At 37.9% G+C, this 27,162-nt stretch overlaps 1 protein-coding gene across 2 annotated transcripts in view; it reads right to left on the bottom strand.

The window, feature by feature from the left end:
• SYNE2 (spectrin repeat containing, nuclear envelope 2) overlaps positions 1-27,162 on the bottom strand; it is a 396,555-nt gene that overhangs the window by 243,511 nt on the left and 125,882 nt on the right. For both annotated transcript variants that reach the window (XM_011961973.1, XM_011961974.1), the window contains exons 12-28: positions 25,347-25,511; positions 24,359-24,471; positions 23,057-23,219; positions 21,353-21,431; positions 20,913-21,100; positions 19,298-19,462; positions 18,210-18,359; positions 15,514-15,675; positions 11,614-11,772; positions 11,059-11,232; positions 7,891-8,025; positions 6,665-6,823; positions 4,749-4,960; positions 4,516-4,606; positions 3,577-3,686; positions 2,861-2,987; positions 1,180-1,337 (exon numbers count right to left, since the gene is read on the bottom strand). In XM_011961973.1, the coding sequence (XP_011817363.1) occupies positions 1,180-1,337; positions 2,861-2,987; positions 3,577-3,686; positions 4,516-4,606; positions 4,749-4,960; positions 6,665-6,823; positions 7,891-8,025; positions 11,059-11,232; positions 11,614-11,772; positions 15,514-15,675; positions 18,210-18,359; positions 19,298-19,462; positions 20,913-21,100; positions 21,353-21,431; positions 23,057-23,219; positions 24,359-24,471; positions 25,347-25,511 (2,510 nt within the window). The remainder of the gene's footprint in view (positions 1-1,179; positions 1,338-2,860; positions 2,988-3,576; positions 3,687-4,515; positions 4,607-4,748; positions 4,961-6,664; positions 6,824-7,890; positions 8,026-11,058; positions 11,233-11,613; positions 11,773-15,513; positions 15,676-18,209; positions 18,360-19,297; positions 19,463-20,912; positions 21,101-21,352; positions 21,432-23,056; positions 23,220-24,358; positions 24,472-25,346; positions 25,512-27,162) is intronic.

Raw genomic sequence — 27,162 nt, 5'->3', positions numbered from 1 at the left:
CACAGCAGAAAGATATCCTATAAAACTGATTAACACAATTACTGAACTAAGAACAGAAAATAGTTATACAATAAATAGATATACAATGATATATACACATCATCACATTAATACCTAAACCCATTGATTCAAAATGCCAAAGAATGAATGGGTTGCTATATCCAAGTATTCTTTCATATATGCTCATCCATCTATCCATTTATTTATTCATTCATTTAACATACATTTATTTAGTGAGAGGCAGCAGAGCTAGCTTAAAAATGACCCACTGGGCCAGACAACTCCAGCTGTTTCGGTATAATTAATGATTTCTCCGTTCACTCCAAAAAGCATCCCAATACCCAAGTATTCTTTTTTTTTTCTTCTTTTTGTATTTTTAGTAGAGACAGTGTTTCACCCTGTTGGCCAGGCTGGTCTCGAACTCCTGGCCTCAAGTGATCCACCTGCCTTGGCCTCCCAAAGTGCTGGGATTATGGGCAGGAGCCACCGTGCCTGGCCCCAAAGTATTCTTAGCAGGGTAATATATACCACACTGAATGGAAAATTGTAAAACATACTAAGCCTTTCTCTCTCTTTTGAAATAAAACAGAATTGTAACTTAACTTCACCTTGACAACTAAGAAACCTCATAATTATTTTAATTATGGAATAATTTGTTAAATTTCCATATTAAAAATATAATGGGGTCCAAAGAATAGGCTCCACTGATAAGAAATTGAAATGTGGGATCATAGGTTTGTAATATATAGACTCTGAGCCTCAGTTTTTTCCTATATATATAGGAATATATGCTGGGGCTACATATTCTATGTATACAAGGTCCTAATAACACTCTCATTTCTGAAATGGAGAGATCAATGCCCACAGAGTTTATGTGACTTGGTCAAATTCATGCCCAAAAGAGACAGTGGAAAGACTGTGGCCTTTGAACCTTGGCAGACCTTAAGTTCTACCAAGTTTCTAGGTAGCAGCGTGGCCTGGTTATATTATTAATGTTCAACCTCTCTGAGTATCAGTTTCCTTATCAGTAAAATGCAATCATAACGGTAGCCTCTCTTACTGTTGTTGTGACATCCAAATAAAATAACATACTTAGTATAGCAATAGTCTTGCTTAAAATGGCATTACTGGATTTAGTGAGTTTATTAGATTCATAGTTAATATATCTCAGAATTTTACCTGGTATTAAGAGTCATCTGAAGCTCTCTTTCTCTTTCCTTTAGTGTGTCTCTTTCCTTAACTATAAAAGGCTTCTTTATGTCACTCACATGATTTTCTAACTTCAATGAAATAATTTCAAACTCTTTCCAGCAAGCATCAGTTTCATTTTTTATGACCTAGATGGAACACATTAATCAATTTATCAGCTAATGGGGTTAATAGGCACAATTATTCTGTTCTTAAAACATAAGACATTCACCAACTGTGGAGGCAAACACAATGTTTCACATGGAAATGTGTTTAAAAATATTTTCCAACCATCTACAAGTCAACTATCCTTTAGGGAACAATGACGTTAACTGTGCTCTCAGAGGACTCATTCAATGAAGTCAAGAGAGTCGACAAGGCAGCTTTCAAAGGTACCCAAACTCCCTTCCCCTAAGATAATCACCCAGAATACAATTCAGAAAAATACAGATATATGTAAGAACAGATATTCTGTTTTCTCTGGATAGGAAATCTTTGTTACCTTCTAAACTAAAAGAAAACGAGAGTGAACCAAAACTGTTTCTATATAAATAAGAATAAATTAAATTAATTTATGGTTTATAATTAACATCTATAATTCTATACTATTCCAGCTCCTTATCTTGATTCTTTTTTTTTAGTAAGGCATTGCTATACAATACTACTGACAGATCAGCAATCAGCAGTATAATTTGTTCTTCACTTTACCCAAAGATTAGTATGGTTTTTCTAACCAACTCATTATTCAGTCACTGGAGAAACGTCTCAAGACAGTTTCTTAATTGTGACGAAAACATGCTAAATCCATCACTTGAGCAACAGGGATTTTAACATATAAATTTTGCTTATTCAGACGAAAAATAGAGAGCAGTCAGATGGTAGAGTGTGACTGAGACCTGGTATAATAAAATAAAAGAAACTAGAAATGGAAGGATGTTGTAGGAACTACCCATGGCCCTCCATCTGGGAGGGTTCCCTCTAATGCACTCAGGGCGGGCATCAAGAATGCACTGCAATGCACAGATCATCTTCAAACTAGGAAAGATATTATTTGTAGAAGTTGTGATTTGTGTGCCAACTACTAATAGATTGCTTCTTTCTGTTGTTTCTGAGTCACCTGCAGTAACTTCCACTGAAGGCTTTTTAGGAGGAGAATGCATCATTTAGAGTGAAAACTCCCTCCACTGCCTACCCCTAAATACCCAACATCAGACAGTCAACAATCACTGTACAGCAATTTTAGACAATGTGATCATTTGGTAAAGATGAAGGACTGAAACAAACATTCAGAGTCACTGGCTGGTTAACTTTGGAGCAACCCAGGAGCAGGATGAAATTCCCTTGAAAAACACACTGTTTTTGATCAATTCCCTTGAAGTCTGAAGCACAAAAAGAAATACATAAACAAAAACTCTTCAAGCCACAATATTTGGAGTACCGGATTAGAATATAAGCAGTAAATTAAGACCCTAAACCAAAGCCTTTCCTGGGGTTGGTACTTGAAAGAAAATCACTTTATAATAGGGTGACATTAGAAATGCAATCCAGCAAAGAGAGTTCTTTGGAAACATTTGGCGTATGTGACCTCAACAGAAAAGGGGATGTCCAGACTCACAGCGGTACTATTTCTAATAAACAAGACAACCAGAGAAATAATATGTTTGGGAATTACCTGTAGATCTGTCAGTTTGGCCTGCAGACAAGAACTACTCCTGTCCTCTTCACTAGAGAAATCAGAAGTAACCCTGAATTTGTTGTTTTGCAGGTGGTGTTCAAGAATATCTTTGTATGTCTCATACCTGGGCAAAATGAAATGCAACATCACAATAGTTAATTTTTAAAATAACACAGGCCAAGCGCAGTGGCTCGCACCTATAATCCTAGCACTTTGGGAGGCCAAGGCCGGTGGATTGCCTGAGGTCAGGAGTTCAAGACCAGCCTGGCCAACACAGCTAAACCTCATCTCTACTAAAACTACAAAAAATTAGCTGGGCATGGTGACAGGTGCCTATAATCTCAGCTACTCAGGAGGCTGAGGCAGGAGAATCACTTGATCCTGGGAGGCAGAGGTTGCAGCAAGCCGAGATGGTGCCACTACACTCCAGCCTGGGCGACAGAACGAGACTCTGTCCCAAAAATATAAAAATAAAATAACACAAAGATAAACAAAAAACAAACACAAAAAAATAAGAAAAATAAAATAATACAAAGAAATATTTTAAAATTACTGTCAACTACGTGTGAGGAAATACCATGGAATTTCTGTTTAAGTTACTGGACCACATGCAAAATGATGACTAACTGAAAATAAAATTTTTAAAAAGTATAACATGTTTGCATTGATGAAAGACTTTTGGTGGATTTTCCAGTTGTTTAAAAAGAGTTTACCTCTCTAGTAAACTATTTACAGATGCACAGTAATCCTTTTCCATAATGCTTTCTTTTTGTGGAGGCTTTAACTCTGATGCCAAGTTAAACTTCACAGTGGCTTCCATTGCCTAAGGGAATATGCAAAATAGTAAACAAAATATCTTAAACATACTTAATTATCTGGAAAAGATAAATGCTTTATGTTCAAAAATAAATCATTGATTCTTTATACCTCAAACCAGGAGATAATACAATTTCTTTGGGATGTCTCAGCTCAGAGAAAAGTCTTTCCGTAGGACAGAGGGGAGTCGCACCTTCTAACTGGTATGGCAGCATGGTAAAGGAAGACTCCCGGCCCCAAAATGCTATTTCTGCCTGAGACTCCATACCCATAGTCAAAAGTAGACAGAAGCCTACCATGCAGGAGCAGACCTCCAAAAACAAATCCGCCTCACCTCATTCCTTCCTCCACATGTTCTGATTGGCAGTCTGGACTACAATATACAGTAAATACCAAATTGTCTAGACTTTAGGAATTTAGAAAATTCAATTCCCACAGAAAATGAAATACATTACAATGCAACAGAAGAAAAGGTAAATGATAAATGAACTTGTTCATCTCAATGAAATGGAAACATCTATACAGATCAAACTCAACCTCTTCTACCCTCAATAAAAATGTACACAGATAATCGGTATTCATAATGGTTCAAAAGGGTCTCTGCTTGAAAGAACTATTTGTGTACTCAGAGGAAGATCAGGTTGTGCTCGTTATAGCTTTGGTTAGTTGCATTCTCATTTGAAAATCAGTCTTTTGCATTGTGTAAGTGGAAATTCTCCATTGATAAAAACAATCGGATAATTATAACCAACACCTAATTAATGAGAACTGAATTATTGTACACTTGGTCTTTTACATTGGGTTTACTTCTAAAACACATTATCCACATTTAACACCTTTTCAGTTGATGGCTGATTATCTGATTTTGCAAATGGTGCCTCACTGTGGGAATCCCCTCCTCTATTCTCAGATGTGGAGATGGTCCCCCTAGAAAGGAATCAAAATTGCGTGTTTAAAAGAGAGTAAGAAATATGAAACCTAAACAAGCATGACTAATGCTTAATGTCATCTAACTGTGCAAAAGGCTTCGTTTTATCCTGAAGGGTAGCTATTCTTATGAAGTACTAACTCGTTTTTCGACGTGCCTCCCACTGTGGGCTGCAGTGTCATATGAATCTCGGAAGCACATTTCAGAAGTCTTTCTATCTTTTGTTCATAATCTTTGAGTAGTCTCTTCACTTCTTGTTGACTCTTCTGTGAAGGCAGCTCTTCACACAGCTCCCTCAGGACTTCCATGTGGTGATTAAGCTGGTACAGGCAGCCTTCCTCAGAAAAGCAGGCCTAATTGAAGAAATAAAGCAGGAAATGTGCTTCAGATGAGTTTACATGATTATTCCATAAGGACTAGAAACTAACAGATGTGTGTGGTTTTAACAATGTGTTCTTGTATAGGCCATCTATGTGCTATAACAATAGGCGCTGGAGAAAAAAAGATGAGGGAGTCAGCCCTAAAAGAATTTTCAGTTCAGTAACCTAGACACACAAAGAACCAGCCTAGAGTGTGCTAAGTGTTATGATAGAGCCCACCTGCCTGAAGGAGTCAGAGAAACCCTGCCTCACAAGAGGGAAGCATCTGAACTATATGTGGAAGAAAGGACAAGTTCTCCAAGTAAAAGGGGAGAGAGGTTACTTCCAGCAGAAGGACCACCAAGAGGACGAAAACCACAAAGATAATGAAAAGCACTAGATGTCTCAAAGGACCAGTACTCCCGTGGGGCTGGACTGCACAGCACAGGAGGGACGCTAAAGGGGTTTCCTGGGCCAGGCTATGAAGGAACTAAGTGGCCTTCTAAAATGTCTGGAATTGTCCTGGGGGTAAGATTTGTGTCTCAAAAGGACAACTCTGCTGCTGGTATGGAAGATGAGATGAAGCAATCATCAGCATTCTGAGAAAAGAACCCTGGCTTAGATAAGTGGCAACACTACTGGAAAGAAGAAGCTGTTCTGAAGAATACCAGAAGGGGCTTGGCAACAGATTTAATTAAGCCTGAGTGGAAAGGAAGGGAGGAAGGAGAGGAAGGGCGTCATGAGACAGCAATGCCATTCATTACCAGGAGGCAGAATACAAAATGAACCTTTGAGAGGAGATATTATTGGTTCAGTTTTGAGCTCGCTAAATTTGAGTTCTCCGAAAAACACTGGTGATATCTACTAGTCAGTGAGAAATAGAACATAGAATTCAGGTGAAACGACTCAGCTGGAGAGAAAAATCGACGCACTATCATTGGAGAGAAGGCAGGTCAAACCCCAGAGTGCATAAAATTGCCTAAGGGAAGCATGAAATTAGCCAAAAGTGGAGGTGGAGACCCCCTTCTTCAAAAGCAAAACACTAAGATAATAGAATAAAAAGGAATATTTGTGAAGACACTAAAAAGAACTCACTGCAAATTATATATTGCTATGTATTTACATATCTGCATCTATATTTATATATATCTACATAGATAGATTGATAGATAGATGATAGATAGATAGATAGATATAGAATTATATAAAGCAAGAGAGACTGACAGTGGGAGAGCCACAGCAGTAGAAACTTAAAAAGAAATGAAAAAAAGGGTCAGAAATGTCAAATACATAAAAGCAATCAAACAGGATGGAGACCAAAAAAAGATCATGAGATTTGCCCCAGCTGCTTTATACCCCGATTTGCTCATTTTCTCAAAAGTGCTTCTGAGGACACTGTATCCTGACAAAAGCCAACTATGGGTACTTTAGTAACAGTTGACACATTTGTGACCAGAGTCTGAGGACAGGGGACATTGAGACACATCAAGGGAAATCATAAAATATTAACTCAGTGCCGAATTTTCTCACTTCTAAAAAGTAAGAAGCACAGGCTCTGTGAAGCAAAGAAGTGATCATTCCCAGGGGAGAGGAGGGCTGGGTAATTTTCAAGTTTCATCCTAGACTAAAGATACACACAACCATTTAAGAAAAACCCCAAAATGATGACGAAATTTAAGTGGAAACACGTTATTGTACCTCATGTTCTTTCATGAGACCCTTGGTCCTTCCTCTACGGATGAGTTTCTTTTCTTTATTTATTTGCTTTTCAAGTTTTAAAATATTGTCACTAAGCTTCCCTTTTTCAATATCTATTTTCAGTTGTTGAACATATAAAGACAGTTCATGATGAAGAGACTGCAAAAAAAAAGGGGGGGAATATATTAACCATGGGAACAAAATATACAAAAAAGTATAGTAACAATAAATACATGTGTAGTGACAAAAAGACAGAAACAAAGCTTAAGTGCCATTCTGATTCATCCATATATTTTGGGGGGAGATGTTTTAAAACATCCCAGGCCCATAAACATGTTTTTTTTTTCTAACAACTAGAAATGTATTTTAGCTGTGAAAGGCACTGGTAAGAAAATGAAAAGACAAGCTATAGACTGAGGGAAACTGTATGCAAACAGATAACTGAGCCCATGGAGACATAAGTAAATGCAATGTGTATCCTGGATGAGATTCTAGAACAGACAGAAAGAACATCTGGGGAAAACTGTGAAAAGGTCAATAAAGTGCAAACTTTAGGTAATAGAAATATATCAATCTGTCAGAGTAAACTGCTAGAAAAAACAATGTATTAACATTGACCCAGTAATTGTATCAACGATACTATACTAACGTAAGATGCTGATAACAGAGGAATCTGGGCATGGCGTACACTGGAACTCTCAGCACCATCTTTACAGTAATTCTGTAAATCTAAAACTATTTTAAAGTAAAAAAATGTTTACTTTAAAACAAGTTTTAGGAGGATCCTTAACAGTACATATTCAATCCTCTTACACATAGAGATATAGACACATACATTTTAATTATCATATTAATTACACATTTCAGTATCATTTAATATTAGTTGCCATTAATTACCAGAACACAATCTCAGTGGTAGATGCTTTCTACAAATCATTGCATCAATTCCGCCCAGTAGGTGGTGTTATCTCATTTTTATCAGGGAGGCTCCTAAAAGTTAACTACCTTGCTCAGGGTCATAGCTGCTGAATCCAGGTTTGTCTGCCACCAAAGCCTAGACCTATTCCGCTATGAAACTCTGTATGAACCCTGGGACTGCAGCCTGCAGGGACCAGCCCACCGGTGATACAGCATAGGCAGGAAAACCCCAGGAATGGCTCTGACAACCGACAGCCCAGGATCAGACATATAAAAACATAAGTGCAGAGACATATGCATGTTCTTACCTCCCATTTGGCACAGACATCTCTACTCTTTTCTTCTAAAGACATCTTTATGTCCTCGGTTACATTATTTTTCAGTTCTTCAACAGCTTTCAAATACTTGGCCAGACTCTTTGTATTATAAATTATTAGTGCTTCCTAAAGAAAAAAAAAAATGCAAACAAGATCATAGAAACCTCATTCTAATTCTACTGCCAAATCCTCAAAGTTAATTTTGGTATGTCTTTAACTGGTAAAGTAGGAAGGGGCTCTCTGAAGAACATCTGAAGATTTATAGGAGACTTCTCTTTGTAAATTGAAGTTGCTAGCCCTTTGGCATCTCTTGAATTCTTTTCAAAAGAGTGCCAAAATATTTATTATTCAAATGTAGTTACACATAAGGCCCAGATTAAGATATCTTCATGATATTCAAAATGATTTTTGTTACCCCATTGATAAGTAATTATAAAGTTCACAGTACAGGTTTAATAAGCCACTGGCTAAGTTTCCTATGAAGTTCTTAAGTATTGAGCAGACAACCATACTTCAGAAGCAATATAACATGAAGAGTCTACCAGTTTTGTTTTGTTTTGTTTTTTGTTTTGAGATAAGTTCTCAATCTGTCACCCAGGCTGAAGTGCAGTGGCACAATCACAGTTCACTGAAACCTCAAACTCCTGGGCTCAAGCAAGCCTCCCACCTCAGCCTCCCAGAACACTGGGATTACAGGTGTGAGCCACTGTACCCGGCCAAGACAAAATTTATAGAAAGGTTAACTATCGTGCATAAGCAGTTATGCTGAAAGGAGGCCAATCTGTTTGACCATCAACTTCAAAGTTTTGCCCAGGGCCACCCATGTTGGCAGTCTCGCCCCAGCAGCACACAAGAATGGAAACAGCCCTGACAGGCACGTGTCTGCTCCTAACCTGACATACTCTACAGGAGCAGAAATCTGGCCTAGGTAACCAGTGAATGACAGAACAAAAAAACAGGTCTGGGCCTGTGTGTGAAAAAGGCCCCTACAGGAGAGAGAAGATGAAAGTAATTCTCAGGGAGAAGCCAAGCAGGGTGGAAATTCACTCATTCACTCATTACACATTCTTATGGACCGGCTGCAGGTAAGGCACAATGCTGAGCTCCAGGGCCCTCCTCCGAGGCCTCCTGGAGGACTGCTAGATTTATGACCTGGGGAGACACTTTTACCCTGTATGCTAGTCATAGCTGGGAGCTCCCACTGCCTGTGTGTGCATGCCTACCAGGGCAGGGATCTTGCTTCTGCTGTGAAAGTGTATCCACTTGACTAAATGCCATTGGCAAAATGCGGGAAAACCAAAAGGAAGAAGGTCAGGGAGAGGAAAATGGTGTGAGAACTGACACCTCCAGCCCTTCTCTGGTAAAAAGCAGCCAAGCAGCTGGGCACAGTGGCTCACACCTGTAATCCCAGCACTTTGGGAGACCGACTTGGGAGGATCACTTGAGGCCAGGAGTTTGAGACCAGCCTTGGCCAACAGAGTGAGACCTTTTTCCTACAAAAAATTTTTAAAAATTAGCGGGTGTAGTGGCGTGTGCTTGTAGTACCAGCTACTTGGAGGCTGAGGCAGGAGGATAGCTTGAACCCAGGAGTTGGAGGCTGCAGTGAGCTGAGACAGCACCACCGCACTCTAGCCTGGGTGACAGAGTGAGACCCTGTCTCTAAGAAAAAGAAAAAGAAAAAGAAGGAGCCTAGAAGCCTCTATTTTTTTTTCCTTCTCTTTTTCCTGACCAGACCACATCTACCCACCTAGAATCCAGCCTCACCATCATTTAAAACAACGATTCATTCTTAAGGTCAATTTAGTACTTTCAGGAACCCGGGAGTAGAAGTGGGAATAAAAGACAGAGGCAAGTGGTTGAAGGTGGCAGCTAGCAAAGTGCAAATGGCATGAGATCAAGCAGACAAGGGCTACTAAGGTCACAGGAAAAGCAGTGCTGAAATGACTGATAACAGGGGCCCAGCGTGGTTAGCAATCCAGAAAGCCAAAATAGGGTTGAGGCCCAGAAGACAGACGGAGGTCGTACGAGAATGAAGAGAGGCTCCTATGGGGCGCCCTTTCATAAAGAGTAGGAGTAGGAATGGGCCACTGCCTTCCTGAATCTTTATTTCCCCCAAATGCCCAGCTCATTTTAAGTGTTCAATAAAGTGTGCTAAATGCTGAGCATGAATGAACAAAAGAGCTGGTATTACTCCACCTCTCCCATTTGCTCCAAGGTAGAGGTATTTAGCTTTGCTTCTAATTCCCCCAGCACCTCCCACTATGTCAATTAATAGTGAGTCTCTGGTTTGGTGACATCTTAAGCTGAAACCTCAGCCTATCAAACCATAAAAATTAACCTGAACTTGTCTCTATACAAAACATTATTAGGTCTTTAACTACAGATAAGCATGTTTCCATGAATAACTTTTATCAAAGTATTTTAATAATAATGGTATTTTTTTACGTTCAGAGAATGTATGCAAAGTAATTTCATATGCCTTATTTTCACTTAAAGCCTCACAACAAATCTGACAGGTGGATAGGGCTGGAATTATTATGCCAATTTTACAAATTAAAAAGCCAGAGAAATTAAATTCTGGTTCAATGTCATAGAGTCGGCTGCACTCTTTACACCATGTCACTGAGTACATTCAGCAGATCCACAATAAAATTTGAATTAAAAAATTCTATACTTCATTGGCTGGGCACGGTGGCTCAAGCCTGTAATCCCAGCACTTTGGGAGGCCGAGACGGGCGGATCACGAGGTCAGGAGATCGAGACCATCCTGGCTAACACGGTGAAACCCCGTCTCTACTAAAAAATACAAAAAACTAGCCGGGCGAGGTGGCGGGCGCCTGTAGTCCCAGCTACTCGGGAGGCTGAGGCAGGAGAATGGCGTAAACCCAGGAGGCAAAGCTTGCAGTGAGCTGAGATCCGGCCACGGCACTCTAGCCTGGGCGGCAGAGCAAGACTCCGTCTCAAAAAAAAAAAAAAAAAAATTCTATGCTTCAATACTTACGTTTAGTAACCTCAGAGGAACGATACATAATACTGGGAAATTCTTTTTAAGTTATAGTAACTCAGTATATAATTACTGTGAAGGAAACATCTTGATTTCAAACAAGATAGGCAGCTAACAATAAATGTCCTACATTTGATGGTTGAAAAGATTCCCACCTTATATTTTGAAATGAGTTGACCGGGGCTCTCTCTTTGCCCCAGTAACTGCTGAGCCCTCGTCATATATGATTCAAGTTCCTTCTGGGATTCTTCCATCTTCAGCCTGATGTCCAATTCTGGTGAAACATCGGTTGAGTTCTTCAACGCTGCAACGAGTTTTACCACATTGATCTTGAAGACAAAAAAATTCTCAAATTAACACGGGGACCAATTCTTAATAAATTATTAAGTTAACAAATACTTTGACCACTAGACAAAATATTTTCCCACTAGACAAAGATATTTAGATATCTATCTAAATTATGATAAATCTATCTAAATTATGATAAATCTATCTAAACGTAGGTATCTATCTAAATTATGGTACTTATATACTATGATACTTATATTTTCCGACATGCTCTAAATTATAAAGAAATAAAACATAAAGCAAAAGTACTATTTTACGAAACGTTTCCAAGCTACAGGGCTATCACTCCCCTTCACTGCCCACCCAGTGACCCCTCAGTTTTAGAGAACAGAATTACTAAATAGTGAATATTAAAGAGAGACCTGGACTTTCTCTTTAGCTTCTTGAATCTTTGCCTGAAGCCCAGTTGTGAGAACATGTTGAAAGGACTCCTGGCTTGAAATATTTTGTATATCCATTCGTAACGTATCTTCAGTTCTTGCCATAAGCTCATCATACATAGAGCCTTTGGCAATAAGATGCTATTAAAACAAATTGAAGTGAGATCACAATAAACATTCTTCTTATATGTTAAACATTAATCAAAACAATCTCAGGAAACCAAAAAAGTTCATTATTAATCCAAAATCAGGCAAATTTGCATTCTGAAAAATGATATTTTAAGGAGTCATTTTGAAATTTCATATTGATACAATCAGATTCTGAACATGTTTTATAGATTATTCTTTATACAGTAAGCACTTCAATAAAATAAAGAATAAAAGTAATACAATGACAATAGAAAGAAAGTTGAGACAATGGTAATAAATCTTAAAATGAACTTGCTCCATGTCAAAGTAGTGGAGAGGAGAATCCAATAAATGTTACTGGAGAAAATAGCCATTGGAAAATAATCTTTATACATCATAACAAAAATAAATTCCAAATGGGTCAGAAATATGAAACTACAAAAAGAAGACATTATCCATAAAAACCAATCTGCAGCCAGGTGCAGTGACTCACGCCTGTAATCCTAGCACTTTGGGAAGCTGAAGCAGGCTGATCACCTGAGGTCAGGAGTTCGAGACCACCCTGGCCAACATGGTGAAACCCCATCTCTACTAAAACTACAATATTAGCTGGTCATGGTGGCACACGCCTGTAATCCCACTTACTCGGGAGACTGAGGCAGGAGAATTGCTTGAACCCAGGAGGCAGAGGTTGCAGTGAGGCAAGACTGTGCTCCTGAACTCCAGCCTGGGTGATAAGAGCAAAACTCCATCTCAAAAAATACAATAAAATAAATGAAATAAAATAAAACTGGCAGTGGCTCATGCCTGTAATCCAAGCACTTTGGGAGGCCGAGGTGGGCGGATCATTTGAGGTCAGGAGTTTGAGATCAGCCTGGCCAACATGGTGAAACCCGACCTCTACTAAAAATACAAAAATTAGCCAGGTGTGGTGGCGGATGCCTATAGTCCCAGCTACTTGAGAGGCTGAGGTAGAAGAATCTCTTGAACCTGGGAGGTAGAGGTTGCAGTGAGCCAAGATTGCACCACTGTACTCCAGGCAGGGCAACAGAGCGAGACTCCGTCTCAACAAAAATAATAAAATGAAATAAAATCTGATCTGCTATCTCACTGCAGAGGGTCTTTCCAGGCCTAAGAGTAGGGACAGACATAACCGCATAAATATAAAAACCCTGCAGTGCAAAATAAAATAAACAAAGTTAACAACTCAGCAAAAATATTTGACACAGAAATGAAAATGGATCACAATTCAAAGAGCTTGTATAATTCAATTTAAAAAATGCCAGGATCCCAAAGAAAATTTTGAAAATACAAGAACAGATAATTCACAGAAACAGATGTCTAATAAATATATGATCGTTCAATATTACTTGTAGTCAAATAACTACGCATTAAAACAATAAGGAGATACCACTTTTCTGTTCACAAGTTAGCAAAAAATAATTTTTTAATTACAACTCACAGTGGCATGCAGATATGGTTTGGCTGTGTCCCCACCCAAATCTCATCTTAAATTCCTACTAGTTGTGGGAGAGACCCGGTGAGAGGTAATTGAATCATGAGGGCAGATCTTTCCTGCGCCGTTCTCGTAATAGGGAGTTGCCCTGCACAAGCCCTCTTCTCTTGTCTGCCGCCACTCTCCGCCATGATTGTGAGGCATTCCCAGCCACGTGGAACTATAAGTCCATTAAACCTCTTTCTTTTGTCAATTGCCCAGTCTCAGGTATGTCTTTAATAGCAAGGTGAAAACAAACTAATATACATGGGCATTATAAAATAGAAGTTATAGTGTGTGATATCAACTATGTAAATGTTGATCTTATTTGTCTTGGGGCACTGGAATTAACAGTGATTTCAATTTTTTGAAATTAGCACGTTCATTTATAATTTCAATTTTTCCCTCTTTTAAATTATAAAACCAACAAAAAAGCTCATGTAATTAAAAAAACTGAAAAACAATAGAAAGGTACAGCATGTAAAGAAAATATTCATAGCCAGGCGTGGTGGCTCACGCCTATAGCACTTTGAGGGACGGAGGCGGACAAATAACTTTAGCCCAGAAGTTCAAGGCCAGCCTGGACAATACAGCAAAACCCTATCTCTACTAAATATAAAAGAATTAGCTGGGCGTGATGGTGCATGTCTGTAATCCCAGCTACTTGGGAGGCTGAAGTGGAAGGATCACTTGAACCTGGGGAGGCTGAGTGAGTCATGACTGTGCCACTGTACTCCATCCAGCCTGGGTGACAGAGCAGAACCCTGTCTCAAAAAAAAGGAAGAAAATATTTATTTTATGTCTACCATGTATTAAGAGCTGGGAATAACACAGGATTAAGATAGACTCAGTTACTGGTATATCTTTACAGATATTTTTCTATGAATATAAATGCATTATATATAAAAACACAACTCTGTTTAAAAACCACAAATGAGATTACATTATCTCATTATCCATACAGTTTAGGAACTTGTATTTCTTACTTTAGAATATATCTTGATCCAATATTTTGATCCAATGAATATCTACTTAATTCTTTCTTAATAGAAATATATTTCAGTGTGCTTGTATGTTCACAATAATTTTTAAATTATTTTTAAAGATTTTTAATATTTAATTTCTACCTCATTTTTTTCATGAAAATAAATTCCAGATAGAGTGGATAAATAAATACTAAAAATAAAATCAGAAAAGCACCGACAGATGAGACGGCACGATAAATTTATATAATATTTTCAAAGCAATAAAAACTATCACACAATGAAAACACAAAATGCTGAAATACACACTTTTCAGAAATGTAGGCTTAGAAAAATTATGTAAATGTTCCTTTTTATTCTAGGAACTTCCCATCTTGTTGTAACTTATGCTCTGTAGGTTTTATAGCTGAGCTGGAACTCAGTAAAAACCTCAATGATAACTCCTTTCCCAGGAGAACTCAGTAATGTTAAAACACACTCTTGCTTCACTGCCTTTCAATGAGTTGACTGCCTGAGAATAAAGACAGAATGGAGATCTAACAACATGAGTCACTCTGCCCACATTGAGTAAGGAAAGGAGAGTGGCTTCACCAGTGGGTGAACTTTCAAAGCATAGATTGTATGATTTTTTTTTTTTTTCTAGAAGGAGTCTCGCTCTGTCACCAGGCTAGAGTGCAATGGTGCAATCTTGGCTCACTGCAACCTCCGCCTCCCGGGTTCAAGCAATTTTCCTGCCTCAGCCTCCCGAGTAGCTGGGACTACAGGTGCATGTGCCCCCATGTCCAGCTAATTTTTTGTATTTTCAGTAGAGATGGGGTTTTACCATATTGGCCAGGATGGTCTCAATCTCTTGACCTTGTGATCCACCTGCTTCAACCACCCAAAGTGCTGGGATTGCAGGCATGAGCCACCGTGCCCAGCCTGATTGTATAATCTCTTATGGGTACTCTGTACTGAGCTATATGAGACTGAACTCACTCATCTCTTCACTGTCCTCTGGTGCAAGAGAATATTTTAACCCACATGTTATGACTAAGAAAATAAGTCCAAGAGTTTAACATTCGTAGGTATTATCAGTGGTCTCCTAATATAACCTCTGCTTTCAAGCAAAATAACAACAAATGATCCAGGGATAAAATCCATTCATTTTTTAAACACTCAACAAAGAAAAATAAAACTGTAGGCTTATTACTACTTACTTTAAAACTTTCTATTTATCTTAAAACATAAATGTGCAACCATGAAAGTACCCTCTTAATACTTTTACACTCATACCTTCAAAGATTCTTCCATTGAGGTGTCCACATTATCTTGATCCAAAACAGATTTGGCTTCTGCCTCCCAGATTTCCACTTGTCCAATGAGTTTCTCAACATCTTTAGCCACTTTTAGTTGCCCTGTGAATTCTTCATCTTCTTTTTCATGTTCTTCTCCAGCCTACAACATTCAAAATTACCACTAAAAATGTCAGCATGTACATAACAAAATGATTTTCCTTTTCAAAAAGTTACACCTGTAATCCCAGCTCTTTAGGAGGCCAGGGCAGGAGGATCGCTTTAGGTTAGGAGTTTGTGACCAGCCTGGGCAATAAAGCGAGACCTCATCTCTTCAGAAAATTTTAAAGTTAGCTGGACATAACGGTGCGTGCCTGTAGTTCTACCTACTCAGGAGACCGAGGCAAGCGAATTGCCTAAACCCAGGAGTTTGGAGCTATGATCATGCCACTGCATTCCAGCCCGGGCAACAAAGCAAGACCCTGTGTTCAAAAATAAAAGATAAAAAAGTTACACCACTTTCTTGCCTGAAGAGTGCTAATTAAACCTATTTTAACGACATAAGATGTCGTTCTTTGACAACAATAACTTTTTGTTTATATGAGGTCTCGCTTTATTGCACAGGCTGGAGTACAGTGGCACAATCACAGCTCATTGCAGCCTCATCCCCCCCAGGCTCAAGTGATCCTCCCACCTCGGCTTCCCGAGTAGCTAGAATTACAGGTGTATGCCACTACATCTAGCTAATTTTTCATATTTTGTAGAGATGGGGGTCTCACTATGTTGCCCAGGCTGATCTCAAACTCCTGGGCTTAAGTCCCATCTCAGCCTCCCAGTATGAGCCACCATGCCTGGCCAATGATAACACTTCAAAATAGTATACATCACTTTGCAAATAAAAAAGTTTGTTCAGGGTTTCTTACTTAATTATAATACCATTCCTATCAGATACTACTTTCTCCATTTTACATGTAAGAAGATTAAAGTTAAGTAAATTACAATAAGTGATGGTAAACACATTTCTAAAACTCATACATGATTTAAATAAATATAGCTATTAGTAATGGTAGTTGTAAAATATCAAGAAGAAACGCAGAATCAAATTTCAACAAAATTAAATCTTTTCCCCATTAATAATCTATAGGTTAACATACTATAGCTTTACATGACAGATACATTATTTCTTAAACTATATGTTGACAAATTATAATGCCTTATATTTATGGAGTACACAGATACATTTATTTATTTATTTATTTTTTTGCGATGGAGTCTCAGTCTGTCACCCAGGCTGGAGTGCAGTGGTGCAATCTTGGCTCACGGCAACCTCCACCTCCCGGGTTCAAGCAATTCTCCTGCCTCAGCCTCCCAAGTAGCTGGGATTACAGGCACCCGCCACCACTCCTGGCTAATTTTTGTATTTTTAGTAGAGATGGGGTTTCACCGTGTTGGCCAGGCTGATCTCGAACTCCTGACCTCAAGTGATCCGCCTGCCTCAGCCTTCCAAAGTGCTGGGATGACAGGCGTAAGCCACCACTCCCAGCCCAAAGATACATTCTTAAAGTTGTTTTTAATCAGATCCCTATTTTATTTATTTTATTTTAAATAGAGATAGGGTTTCACTATGTTGCCCAGGTTGGTCTCGAACTTCTGAGCTCAATCAATCCTCTCGCCTCAGCTTCCCAAAGTGCTAGAATTGAAGTCATAAGCCACCTTGCCTGGTCAAATCACATTTTAAATGTATCAGAAGACTCTAGTATTTTAAAGCACACTGCAAAAATTCAGATCATTCCAGATTTTCTAAGTAGGCATTCTTTACGCTGGCACTCCATCATGCTAGTAGGTCCCAGTCAGTTTAAAAGTAGTTTAAGTAAAGCTGTATGAGTTATCACAAAGGTGGAAGGTTTCCCAAGCCATAGGTATTATATCTTACAAGTATATGATTTTTAATTTATTTTTTGTTCTTTTCCCATACTTTTTCCTATAACGTCATCCTCCAAATTACCCAACAAAACAAGGAAGAAATAGAATATTTTCCCCCATTTTACAGAAAGGAAGCAAGACACACAGAGGCCAGGGGTTAGCTTAAAGGTAGCCAATTTCTGTGCACTAGTCAGAAGTAATCTCGAGAAAGTAACAAGTCAATTTACACTGCTCAGAGTCATGACTGCTCTGTGAGTCTGTGAGAGCACAGTAAGTGGAGTAAGTAAGACTTTCATGCTAAAGACTTCATGAGGGAAAACATTTAAGCATTTTCCTAGGAAATGACCATACATTAAATGTTATCTAACAATTCACACATTTATGACCATCTCAACAGTATCTTTTCTTTTTTTTTTTGAGACGGGAGTCTTACTCTGTCACCCAGGCTGGCGTGCAGTGGCTCGATCTCGCCTCACTTTCAACTTTCACCTCCCAGGCTCAAGTAATCCTCCTACCTCAGCCTCCCGAGTAGCTAGAACCACAGGTGCGCAAACACATGCCCAGCTGATCTTTCATATTTTTGGTATAGACAGTTTTGCCATGTTACCCAGGCTGATCTCGAACTCCCGAGCTCAAGCGATCTACCTGCTTTGTCCTCCCGAAGTGCTGGGATTACAGGCAGGTGCCACCGTGCCTGGCAATATCTTTTTTATTAATAGTAAATTTAAATTATTTCTATATGCAAGTGAAATATACAAAGGACGATTATTTCACCTTTATATGTTGATTAGAATTTTCAGGAAGTTCTATTGACATATCTGTTGAAAACTCAACAGTTGCTTTTTCTTCTTTAGATAGAATATTTCCAGAATTGTCAAAAGTGGGCTGATCCTGTTTTTTTATCATCAGTGGCAGGTTCATTTCCTATACAAAATTAATTTCATGAAATTTAATACTCATATTTTTATTTTATGCTAATATACATTACAAACAGAAAGTGGACGTAATATATTCAAATATATGTTTAGGATTAAACTATAACCGTGTTATAAAATGTGAGCTTTTCACATAAAACACCTATGTCTCAAATTGTTAAGAATCAGTTGAAAAAATATTTTATAAAAAGTCTGCTTTTATGAGGCACTATGCTACATACAAAGATAAATAAGGCTCGGTGTATGTTCTCAATGAGCTGAAAATCTAGTAGGCAAAACAATGCTTGTTTTTCCTTCATGGTAAGTGAATTTTAACTAGACAGCTCTATAGTAAAAAGGGTTCAAGAAGTAAAAGCTTTCTCAGGCATATACTCAAGAAAGGTTTAAGAATTGAAAGCGCTCTTGGGCATACACTCAAAGAAAACATGTCCACATGAATGTCCATAGCTGCATTGTTCATAAAAACCCAAAAAGTGAAAAGAATCCAAATGTGCATCAACTAGAGAATGGATAAACAAAATGTGGTATATCCATACAATGATTTATTATTTGCCAATAAAGAGGAATGAAGTACGATTACATTCTATAATATGGATGAACCTTAAAAATATTATGCCAAGTAACATAAGCCAGTCACAAGAGATCACATATGATTCCATTATGTGAAACGTCCAGAATAGGCTAATCTATAGAAAGACAGTGGATTCGTGGTTGCATACGGCTGGGGTCGGGGGCATTGGAAGAAAATAGGGAGTGACTGCTAGGGTTTCCTTAGGAAGTAATAAAAATGTTCTAAATTTTTTATGGTAATGGCTACATAACTCTGTGCATATACCAGAAATCAATCAGTTATGACCTTACAATGAGTAAATTGTATGGTACATAAATCATATCTAAATAAAGCTGCAACCAATCAAAAGAACTTACGAGTTGAGTTTTTGAAACCAATTTTCTCCATCTTTTATTCAACCTTCTCAGTTCTTTAGAAATAGATGATCCAACCACATCATTGCTGACTTCGACTAAGAAATTTCCTGCTTCATTTAAAGTAGCATGTTCTAGATTCCACTGGGCTAGTGTCTCAAAGGGTACCTACACAACACACAAGCAACATTTCTTAATGACATAATACTGTCTTTCTATTATGTATAATAAATGTTCACCAAGGCTTTTTTTTTTTTTTTTTTTTTGAGATGGAGTCTTGCTCTGTTGCCCAGGCTGGAGTGTAGTAGCGCAATCAAGGTCATGGCAACCTCCGCACCAAGACTAATTCTAAGCAACATTCTTTGCAAAGACTTTGACTTTCCCCTTAGAGGAGTCTGCCAACCCTGTTGGTCTAGCTCTTCACTCCTAAGTGCTAACTCGCGAGTGCCAGCTGTCTGTCATCACTCCTGGTCCTGGACTTTTAAGATGCATCTGATCTCTCTTTCCACATGGCTGATGAACTTACAGCAGAGGTTTCCAAACTTGTTTAGTTCATGGAGCCTTAATTGTCTCATTAATTTTTTCAGAGAGTCCCTAGGCCAGAAATATTATCTAACAGTTCCCATTTTCAGTAGTCAGGTTCAACAACTTAGTAGCAGCATGGTATCCAACAGATGGATGTTGTTGTGTCTCCTTCAAATTTTAGAGTGTTCTGTAAGTTCTCTTAGTTCTCTTTGATAGCTCAGGGTTTCTTAGCAGTTTGGGTATTACAACCTTAGAGTGTTATTTTTCTCTGAGTTATGTACATTTTTATAGACAATCTTTAAAGACAGAAGGACTGTTGGAAGACAAAGATTTGAAATTCTAGTACTAATACAGGTGACAGAAGTGATGACTCAACCCCTAAAATGCTCTTTTTTGCACTCTTACAGTTATCACAAATTTTACTTTAACACAAATAATCTATTTTCTATTAATTTTAGTTTCTATTTTGGAAATGTTTAATCTGAAAGGCTGTCTATAGCCATCTGCAACAGAAAAAAAATGAAAGAAAGAAAAACCACCTCAAATAATCATAGAACAGATGATTACATGAATAACATATGAAAACAATAATGAATTACATTGACAGTTCTTCCACACCCCTACACATAAGTTAAGGTATCTTGATTTTCTTCCTCTAGAAACTCAGGAAGATTTTAGAGCTGAAATGTTTCAACCAAATGGAAAAATAAACTTTTCTAAACAGTAGTTTATTTTAACTGTGTCTATAAGCTACCCAGGATATTAAGTCTTATTTCCTCTCCAAAGAGCTTAGCAAAACATCTCCCAAAAGCTATTACTCCATATGTAAGTTATACCTTAAGAAAGCTCTGTGTGTGGGAAGGGGGGGCGTGTATGTGTGTGCATTACCATGTATAAAACCTATAAACCAGTGGAGAAACTGCCTCTTGGCAATTATATAGGGAAGAAACTAAATTTTTTCCAAGACCTTGAAGAATTTTCCAAAACACTGGTATACTCTTCTCTGTTTTCTCATCTTTGGATTGAAAATGAGGGTCACAAAATAAAACAATTAAAAAATAAAATTGAGCAGATGCTATTAGACTGCAAATACCTCTTTAATTTCTTCCTTCTTTATCTCCTCAAAGCAAGCCCTTAGTAAGCGAAGGTTTTCCACATAAGTAGCCCAACATGCCAGCACTTTTTGTAGAGTGGACTTCACATTATATATTTTTTTTCTATACATACAAACATCAGATTTCACCATCATATACTGTTTACTAATATTCTGACATTCTCCAGCTACAATATCAACAAAACAAAAAAGCAATCTTAGAAAACAATTTTTTATTAATACTATTTTAAAATATTTGCATACTAATTGACAGTGGCAAAATAATATGTACTCTGACAATATTAAAAGTGAAAGCAAGAATTTTCCCAGGAAAACATGCACATAAAACTAATTTCTAAAACATTATATAGAAAGCACAACAGATAAAACATCATTGTTAAGTGATAGTCATTCCTCAAAAAGTAACTGAACTACCTTACCCAAATTCTTATAAACTTCTCCACATTTTTGAAAAGAAGTATCAAGTCGAGCTAGCAATTCTTTTTCTTCAATAAATTTCTGGGAAGAAAACAAAAAGACAGTTTTTACTTTTAAAATTGTGCCAAGAAATCCAGATAGAGAGGTACAGCCATTCAATGAAGGACACAGTTACCAAAATTTCTTTAGGGCTTTAATACTACATATTTGGTAGGAAAAGATGAAGAAGGATGGTGAAAATCTAGGAGACATAAGCTGGGTGTGAACATTAAACAGGTCTGACACCTGATAAAATTGATCTTAATGTGGTGACATGGTGTTACAATGGTGTACCTCTTGTGGAAAAAGGCAAGTTAAGTATTTATAGTAATTTCAGGATCTCCTACTTTGCACATTTTATTAATATTACATAATTGTGTCAGTTGCTCTTATTTCACATGCTTTATTAATATTGAGTACTTTTTAAAGATATATTAGAGTATGTTACAAAAAGATATCCATCACACAGAAGCATTTCGGAAACTATCGTTAACCAAATTCTGTTACGGAAAAATACTAAGCTAATCCAAAATTCATATTTACTTTATATTTATGTGTGCCAATAGTATGAATATTTAAATAGAAAAATGAAAATTCAAGCAAGGAAAAAGAAATAGAAATACTCAAAATCTAGCCCAGTTTAGAATGATGCTTCCTGTTTGGAAACTTAGAGTGTTTAAGTCATAAATTGGAAGTAAATTTCTCTTTATCATTTTTTAAAAATTTACAATCTTAGATTTTCCTTTCCCCCTTCACTTCTTTTTTTTTTTTTTTTTTTTCTTTTTGAGACAAAGTCTTGCTCTGTCGCCCAGGCTGGAGGGTAGTGCAGTGGCACAATCTCATCTCACTGCAACCTCTACCTCCCAGGGTTCAAGTGATTCTCCTGCCTCAGCCTCCCAAGCAGCTGGTATTACAGGTGCCTACAACCACGCCTGGCTAATTTTTGTATTTTTAGTAGAGACAGGTTTCGCCATGTTGGCCAGGCTGGTCTCAAACTCCTGACCTCAGGTGATCTGCCTGCCTTGGCCTCTCAACTTGTTGGGATTACAGGTGTGCGCTACCACGCCCAGCTCCACCTCATCTCTAAAAGGAGGGAAACAAAAAGAAGGACAAGGCCTAAATGTAGAATTGACATTTCTGTGATGCTGTAGTTTTAACTTAGATGTGACACACTTATATTTAAGTCACTTCAAACATTTTGAAGAGCTAAGGCCAAAAAGAAAGCCTCAAGACAAAAGAAAAAACGTATTGTTTATCCTAGCTAGTAAAATTTAGTAAGATCAAAATGTTGTAAGAAAAATGTAATTACTGCATGAAACTATGAATCTGAAAAGGAAACCAAAATTAACATTTCAAGTAAGTGAAAGAAGGAATTTTTAACGAAAAAAAAGCATGGAAATCCTTCAGATTATGTTAACAGACCTGGTTAACTCTTAATCTCCCTTGGGTAGTAAGTAGTGATATTTTCTATTTTTTTACTCTTTCCTATGCTGCTGTTTGACTCCCTGTAATTTGCTTCTCCAGGCAATATTTAAGCTAATGAAATCTACCAAGAAAACCCATCTCAAAACCCGAAGAGTTAATGGGAAATCGTGCCAAGGAAAAATGTAAACACTGCACCCAGAGATGGAGACGAGTTGCCTAAGACACAAAATTAAAAAGCTTACATGCCAGTCTTCCAGCAATAATTCCACAGATTCTCTGCTCCCATATTTAATGTTCCAAATATCCAATTTTGATTTCACTTCATCTACCAAACCAAGAACTAAGCACGTGTAGTAATGAAATTCTAGAAGTAGAATAAATTTTTTCTCCAAAATGTTGTTGATTCTGGAAAACAGTGCAGGTTTTGGAATTTAACTTAATATTATTGACCAAATGTGAGAAATCTGTTCAGCATTTTAAAAAATACTGAGGCTTTAACTCTTTCTTTTAAGCACATGGAACTCAGATGTATCATTGTCTTTTCCTTTTTTTTTTTTTTTTGAGACGGAGTCTCGCTCTGTCGCCCAGGCTGGAGTGCAGTGGCCGGATCTCAGCTCACTGCAAGCTCCGCCTCCCGGGTTTACGCCATTCTCCTGCCTCAGCCTCCCGAGTAGCTGGGACTACAGGCGCCCGCCACCTCGCCCGGCTAGTTTTTTGTATTTTTTAGTAGAGACGGGGTTTCACTGTGTTAGCCAGGATGGTCTCGATCTCCTGACCTAGTGATCCACCCGTCTCGGCCTCCTAAAGTGCTAGGATTACAGGCTTGAGCCACCGCGCCCGGCCGTCTTTTCCTTTTTTAAACACTGTAAAACAAATACTGTGACTAGATATAAAACAACTATTTCTAAGGTAAAAACATCAAACACAACATTTTCTGAATAAACTATTCCCCGATTGACAAATCCTGTAATAAAATGTTGATCTATGAAATATTTTTCTAAATCTGAAAACTTCCATATAACTTAATGAAACTATAATCTAAGTTTATATATTAAAAGTTTTCATTATAAAGGCTAATACCCTCTCACTATTCTAATAAGTTGCTTTTGAGTAATGAGAAAAGATAATCAATTAAATAATCTCAATATTTATAGTATTTTACAGTTTACAAAGTGCTTTCATATCCCTCCTCCCATTTGATTCAGTATCCTGGTGAGACCTGAACAGGGCAATTATCATTAACCTAAATTTACGAAGGTGGAAACATGCTCAAAAAGAGAGTGACATATCCAAAACCAAGATACAGAGCTCAGTCTCTGAATGTTTTCCATCACCATATTCTAACATTCAATAAAAAAGGAGGTATGTTGGCATAATATCTGTAACGTTACCACTATATAAAATGTGAAGATACTGTTATCAAGATTTAAAGGAGAATACTTGGTAAAAATTATCTAAAAATCTGTATTTTGTGGTCCCTGTAGTACCAGTTGTTACTCAAACGTGAATAGTACCAGCAGTTGTGAAATGGTACTGTTACACACCGTCTTTTCATTTCCTCCAATTTGTTAGGTGGTACCAATGGCAAATGATTTTCATCTCTATTTTCAAAGGTAAGGAGAATGTTCGAATGATGCGCAAATCTATCCATCAGGCTCTGAAAAGAAATTCAGCATGACATAAACCATATTTATTGTCAAACACTGTATAATTAAGGGTTTGTCAATCTCACTTGCATTACATCTTCTTTCAAAAAAATTTTCATAAAGCCCTCCCCACAACCCACTTTTTTAAATTGTTTTAAGACATAGGGTCTCGCTCTGTCACCCAGGCTGGAGTGCAGTGGCATGATCATAGCTCACCACAGCCTGGAATTCCTGGATTCAAGGGATCCTTTCACCTCAGCTTCTCAAGTAGCTGGGTCTACAGGCACACAGTACAATACCCAGCTAGTTTCGTTTTTTAAAAAATTTTCTATAGAGGTGGGGTCTTGCTATATTGCCTAGGCTGAAACTACCCCCTGTAACTAAGATTTTGTGAATAAACATTTTCATCATAAATGTTTTAAATCTGAACATTTTACAGACAGGCAGACCATAGTTTCTTTAGTAAAACCATTATTACAATCTTTTATTTATTGGTGTATATTCCATTCCTTTGTAGGCTCAAATACCATAAATCTCACATAATTTTTTTCATGCCATTTTAGTGAGAACCCAAGTCTCTCAAATTTTAAATCAGGCTCCCCCTTCTTCACCCTCCCACCCCTTGACTTTTTTTTTGGTCAGACTTTATTTATAGTTGCTTTAGAACTCTATCCTTATTTAGATTCTATCCTTATTGTTTCAACCTTAAACTAGTACAATGGTCATGAATGTAAAGTTATGTTCTAGGTCCCAAAAATCCCCAGAGGAATAATTGTAAACCATCCTCAAATATCCACTACTCTCCTCTTCTTTTTAGGACAAAGTCTTACTCAAGAACAATTCCTAACAAAATATTGTTCTACATCTCTTTTTTTTCTTTTCCAACCTTGAATAAAGTCATTTTCTCTTGTATCAGAGTCACGGCTTGAGAGTGATCCTGGGAGGCTGACAAATCTTCATCCATAAGCTCTTCTACCTCCTGGAGCCAAGCTTCAGTTTGATGGAGGGGTGGGGGCAAGGCATAATTTAGCTTTATTTTCCATGCATTAATCTGAAAGAAAAAAAAAAAAAAGAAGAACAAGATATTCTTCAGTAGAACTTTTCTAGTTTATTTCTTCACATATAGTATGTTTGACTCTTTGAAGTTTCTCTGAAAGCCAAGCCTGATAAATGTGATCCATTATCATGGAAATCTTCATCAATGGGTAAATATCTTAGTTCTAAATATCACTTAGCTACTTGCTGACCAGGAATACAATTTGTTCAAAAGTTGCAGGAAAAGAAGGCATAAGAAAAAACAAACGTTTTGATAAATCCACAATAAGATAGGCCAGAAATTCAAAAGATTAAAAGCACACCTCTAAGCAAGGATAGACTATCCTACTGAATGACCATCATTTGAAATGCTGTGTGTCCTTGTGTGCTCTGACACTACAACTACACCTTCGATACAGATTTATAACTTCTCCCCTCTCTAGCCCTAACTATATATCCATGTGACATATCTCTACCATATCTCCCGAATATCTGTCCTTCACGAAAAGCACCACCCATTCCCAAATCCAGGTACATCTCCTCCTTCCTCAGCCTCGCACCACTCCCTGCATGCACAAGCAGGTGAGAAACACACACTCTGACTGCTTGCTTCTCCAAATACTCGCTGTGTCTTCGCTCTTGCTGCCCCTGCTACTGGGATTTCCCCTCAGCAAGCACTGTCAAAACTCACTCACACATCCGTTCATTCACTCACTGGCCAAACATTTATGAACAAGCTATTGTGCTAAGAGCTGGAGATAAAGATACAGAAAGCTTCTGGCATGGACAAAGGACCATGTGATGGTTACCCATCATTTAATGCTATGCAGCAGTTAGGAGAAAATTAGATGCACAAACGCCAACATGGAAGCACCTAAAATACACTACGCTCAAAAATAAAAAGAAACAACATATAACCTCAAGGGTACACAACTTAAAAATACATGTACAGGTAGGGTGCAGTAGCTCACACCTATCAACTCAGCACTTCAAGAGGCCAAGGCAGGAGGATCAGTTGAGCACAGGAGTTCAAGACCAGCTTGGGCAACATGGTAAAAACCCTATCTCTACTAAAAATACAAAAATTAGCCAGGAGTGGTGGTGCACACCTGTTGTGTGACCTATAGTCTCAGCTACTCAAAAGACTGAGGTGGGAGGATCACTTGAGTCCAGGAGGTCAAGGCTACAGTGAGCCATGATCATGCCACTGCACTCCAGCCTGGATGACAGAGTAAGACCCTGTCTCAAAAACAAAACAAAACAAAACAAAAATACACATAAATTCAACCTATATTATGCAAAAACATAAAACATATTAAAGATATCAAAATTGTGGCTCAAGGAGAATGGAAAGAAGGTATGACTATAAAAGGAAATCAACACACAATTAAGCAAATGAATAAAAACAAGAGCAAGGTCCTGCCTAGAAGAGCAATTTAATACAACCCCCTATGTCAGAGTGTAAACCAGATAAATAAAAGCCACAGCTCTTGCCTGAACCACCTATCCAAAGAAGCAGCCGAGAACATGGTTACAGGAAAGTGTGATAAGTGATGTCACAGAGCCAGGCAGGCAAAGGTTGCAGTGAGCCAAGATCGCACCACTGCACTCCAGCCTAGACGACAGAGACTCTGTCTCAAGAGACATATATATATGGGGGGGGGGGG

Source organism: Colobus angolensis, unplaced genomic scaffold, assembly GCF_000951035.1.
Source record: "Colobus angolensis palliatus isolate OR3802 unplaced genomic scaffold, Cang.pa_1.0 Scaffold57, whole genome shotgun sequence".
Classification (NCBI taxonomy): domain Eukaryota; kingdom Metazoa; phylum Chordata; class Mammalia; order Primates; family Cercopithecidae; genus Colobus; species Colobus angolensis.
This window is presented reverse-complemented; position numbering and strand designations above follow the sequence as displayed.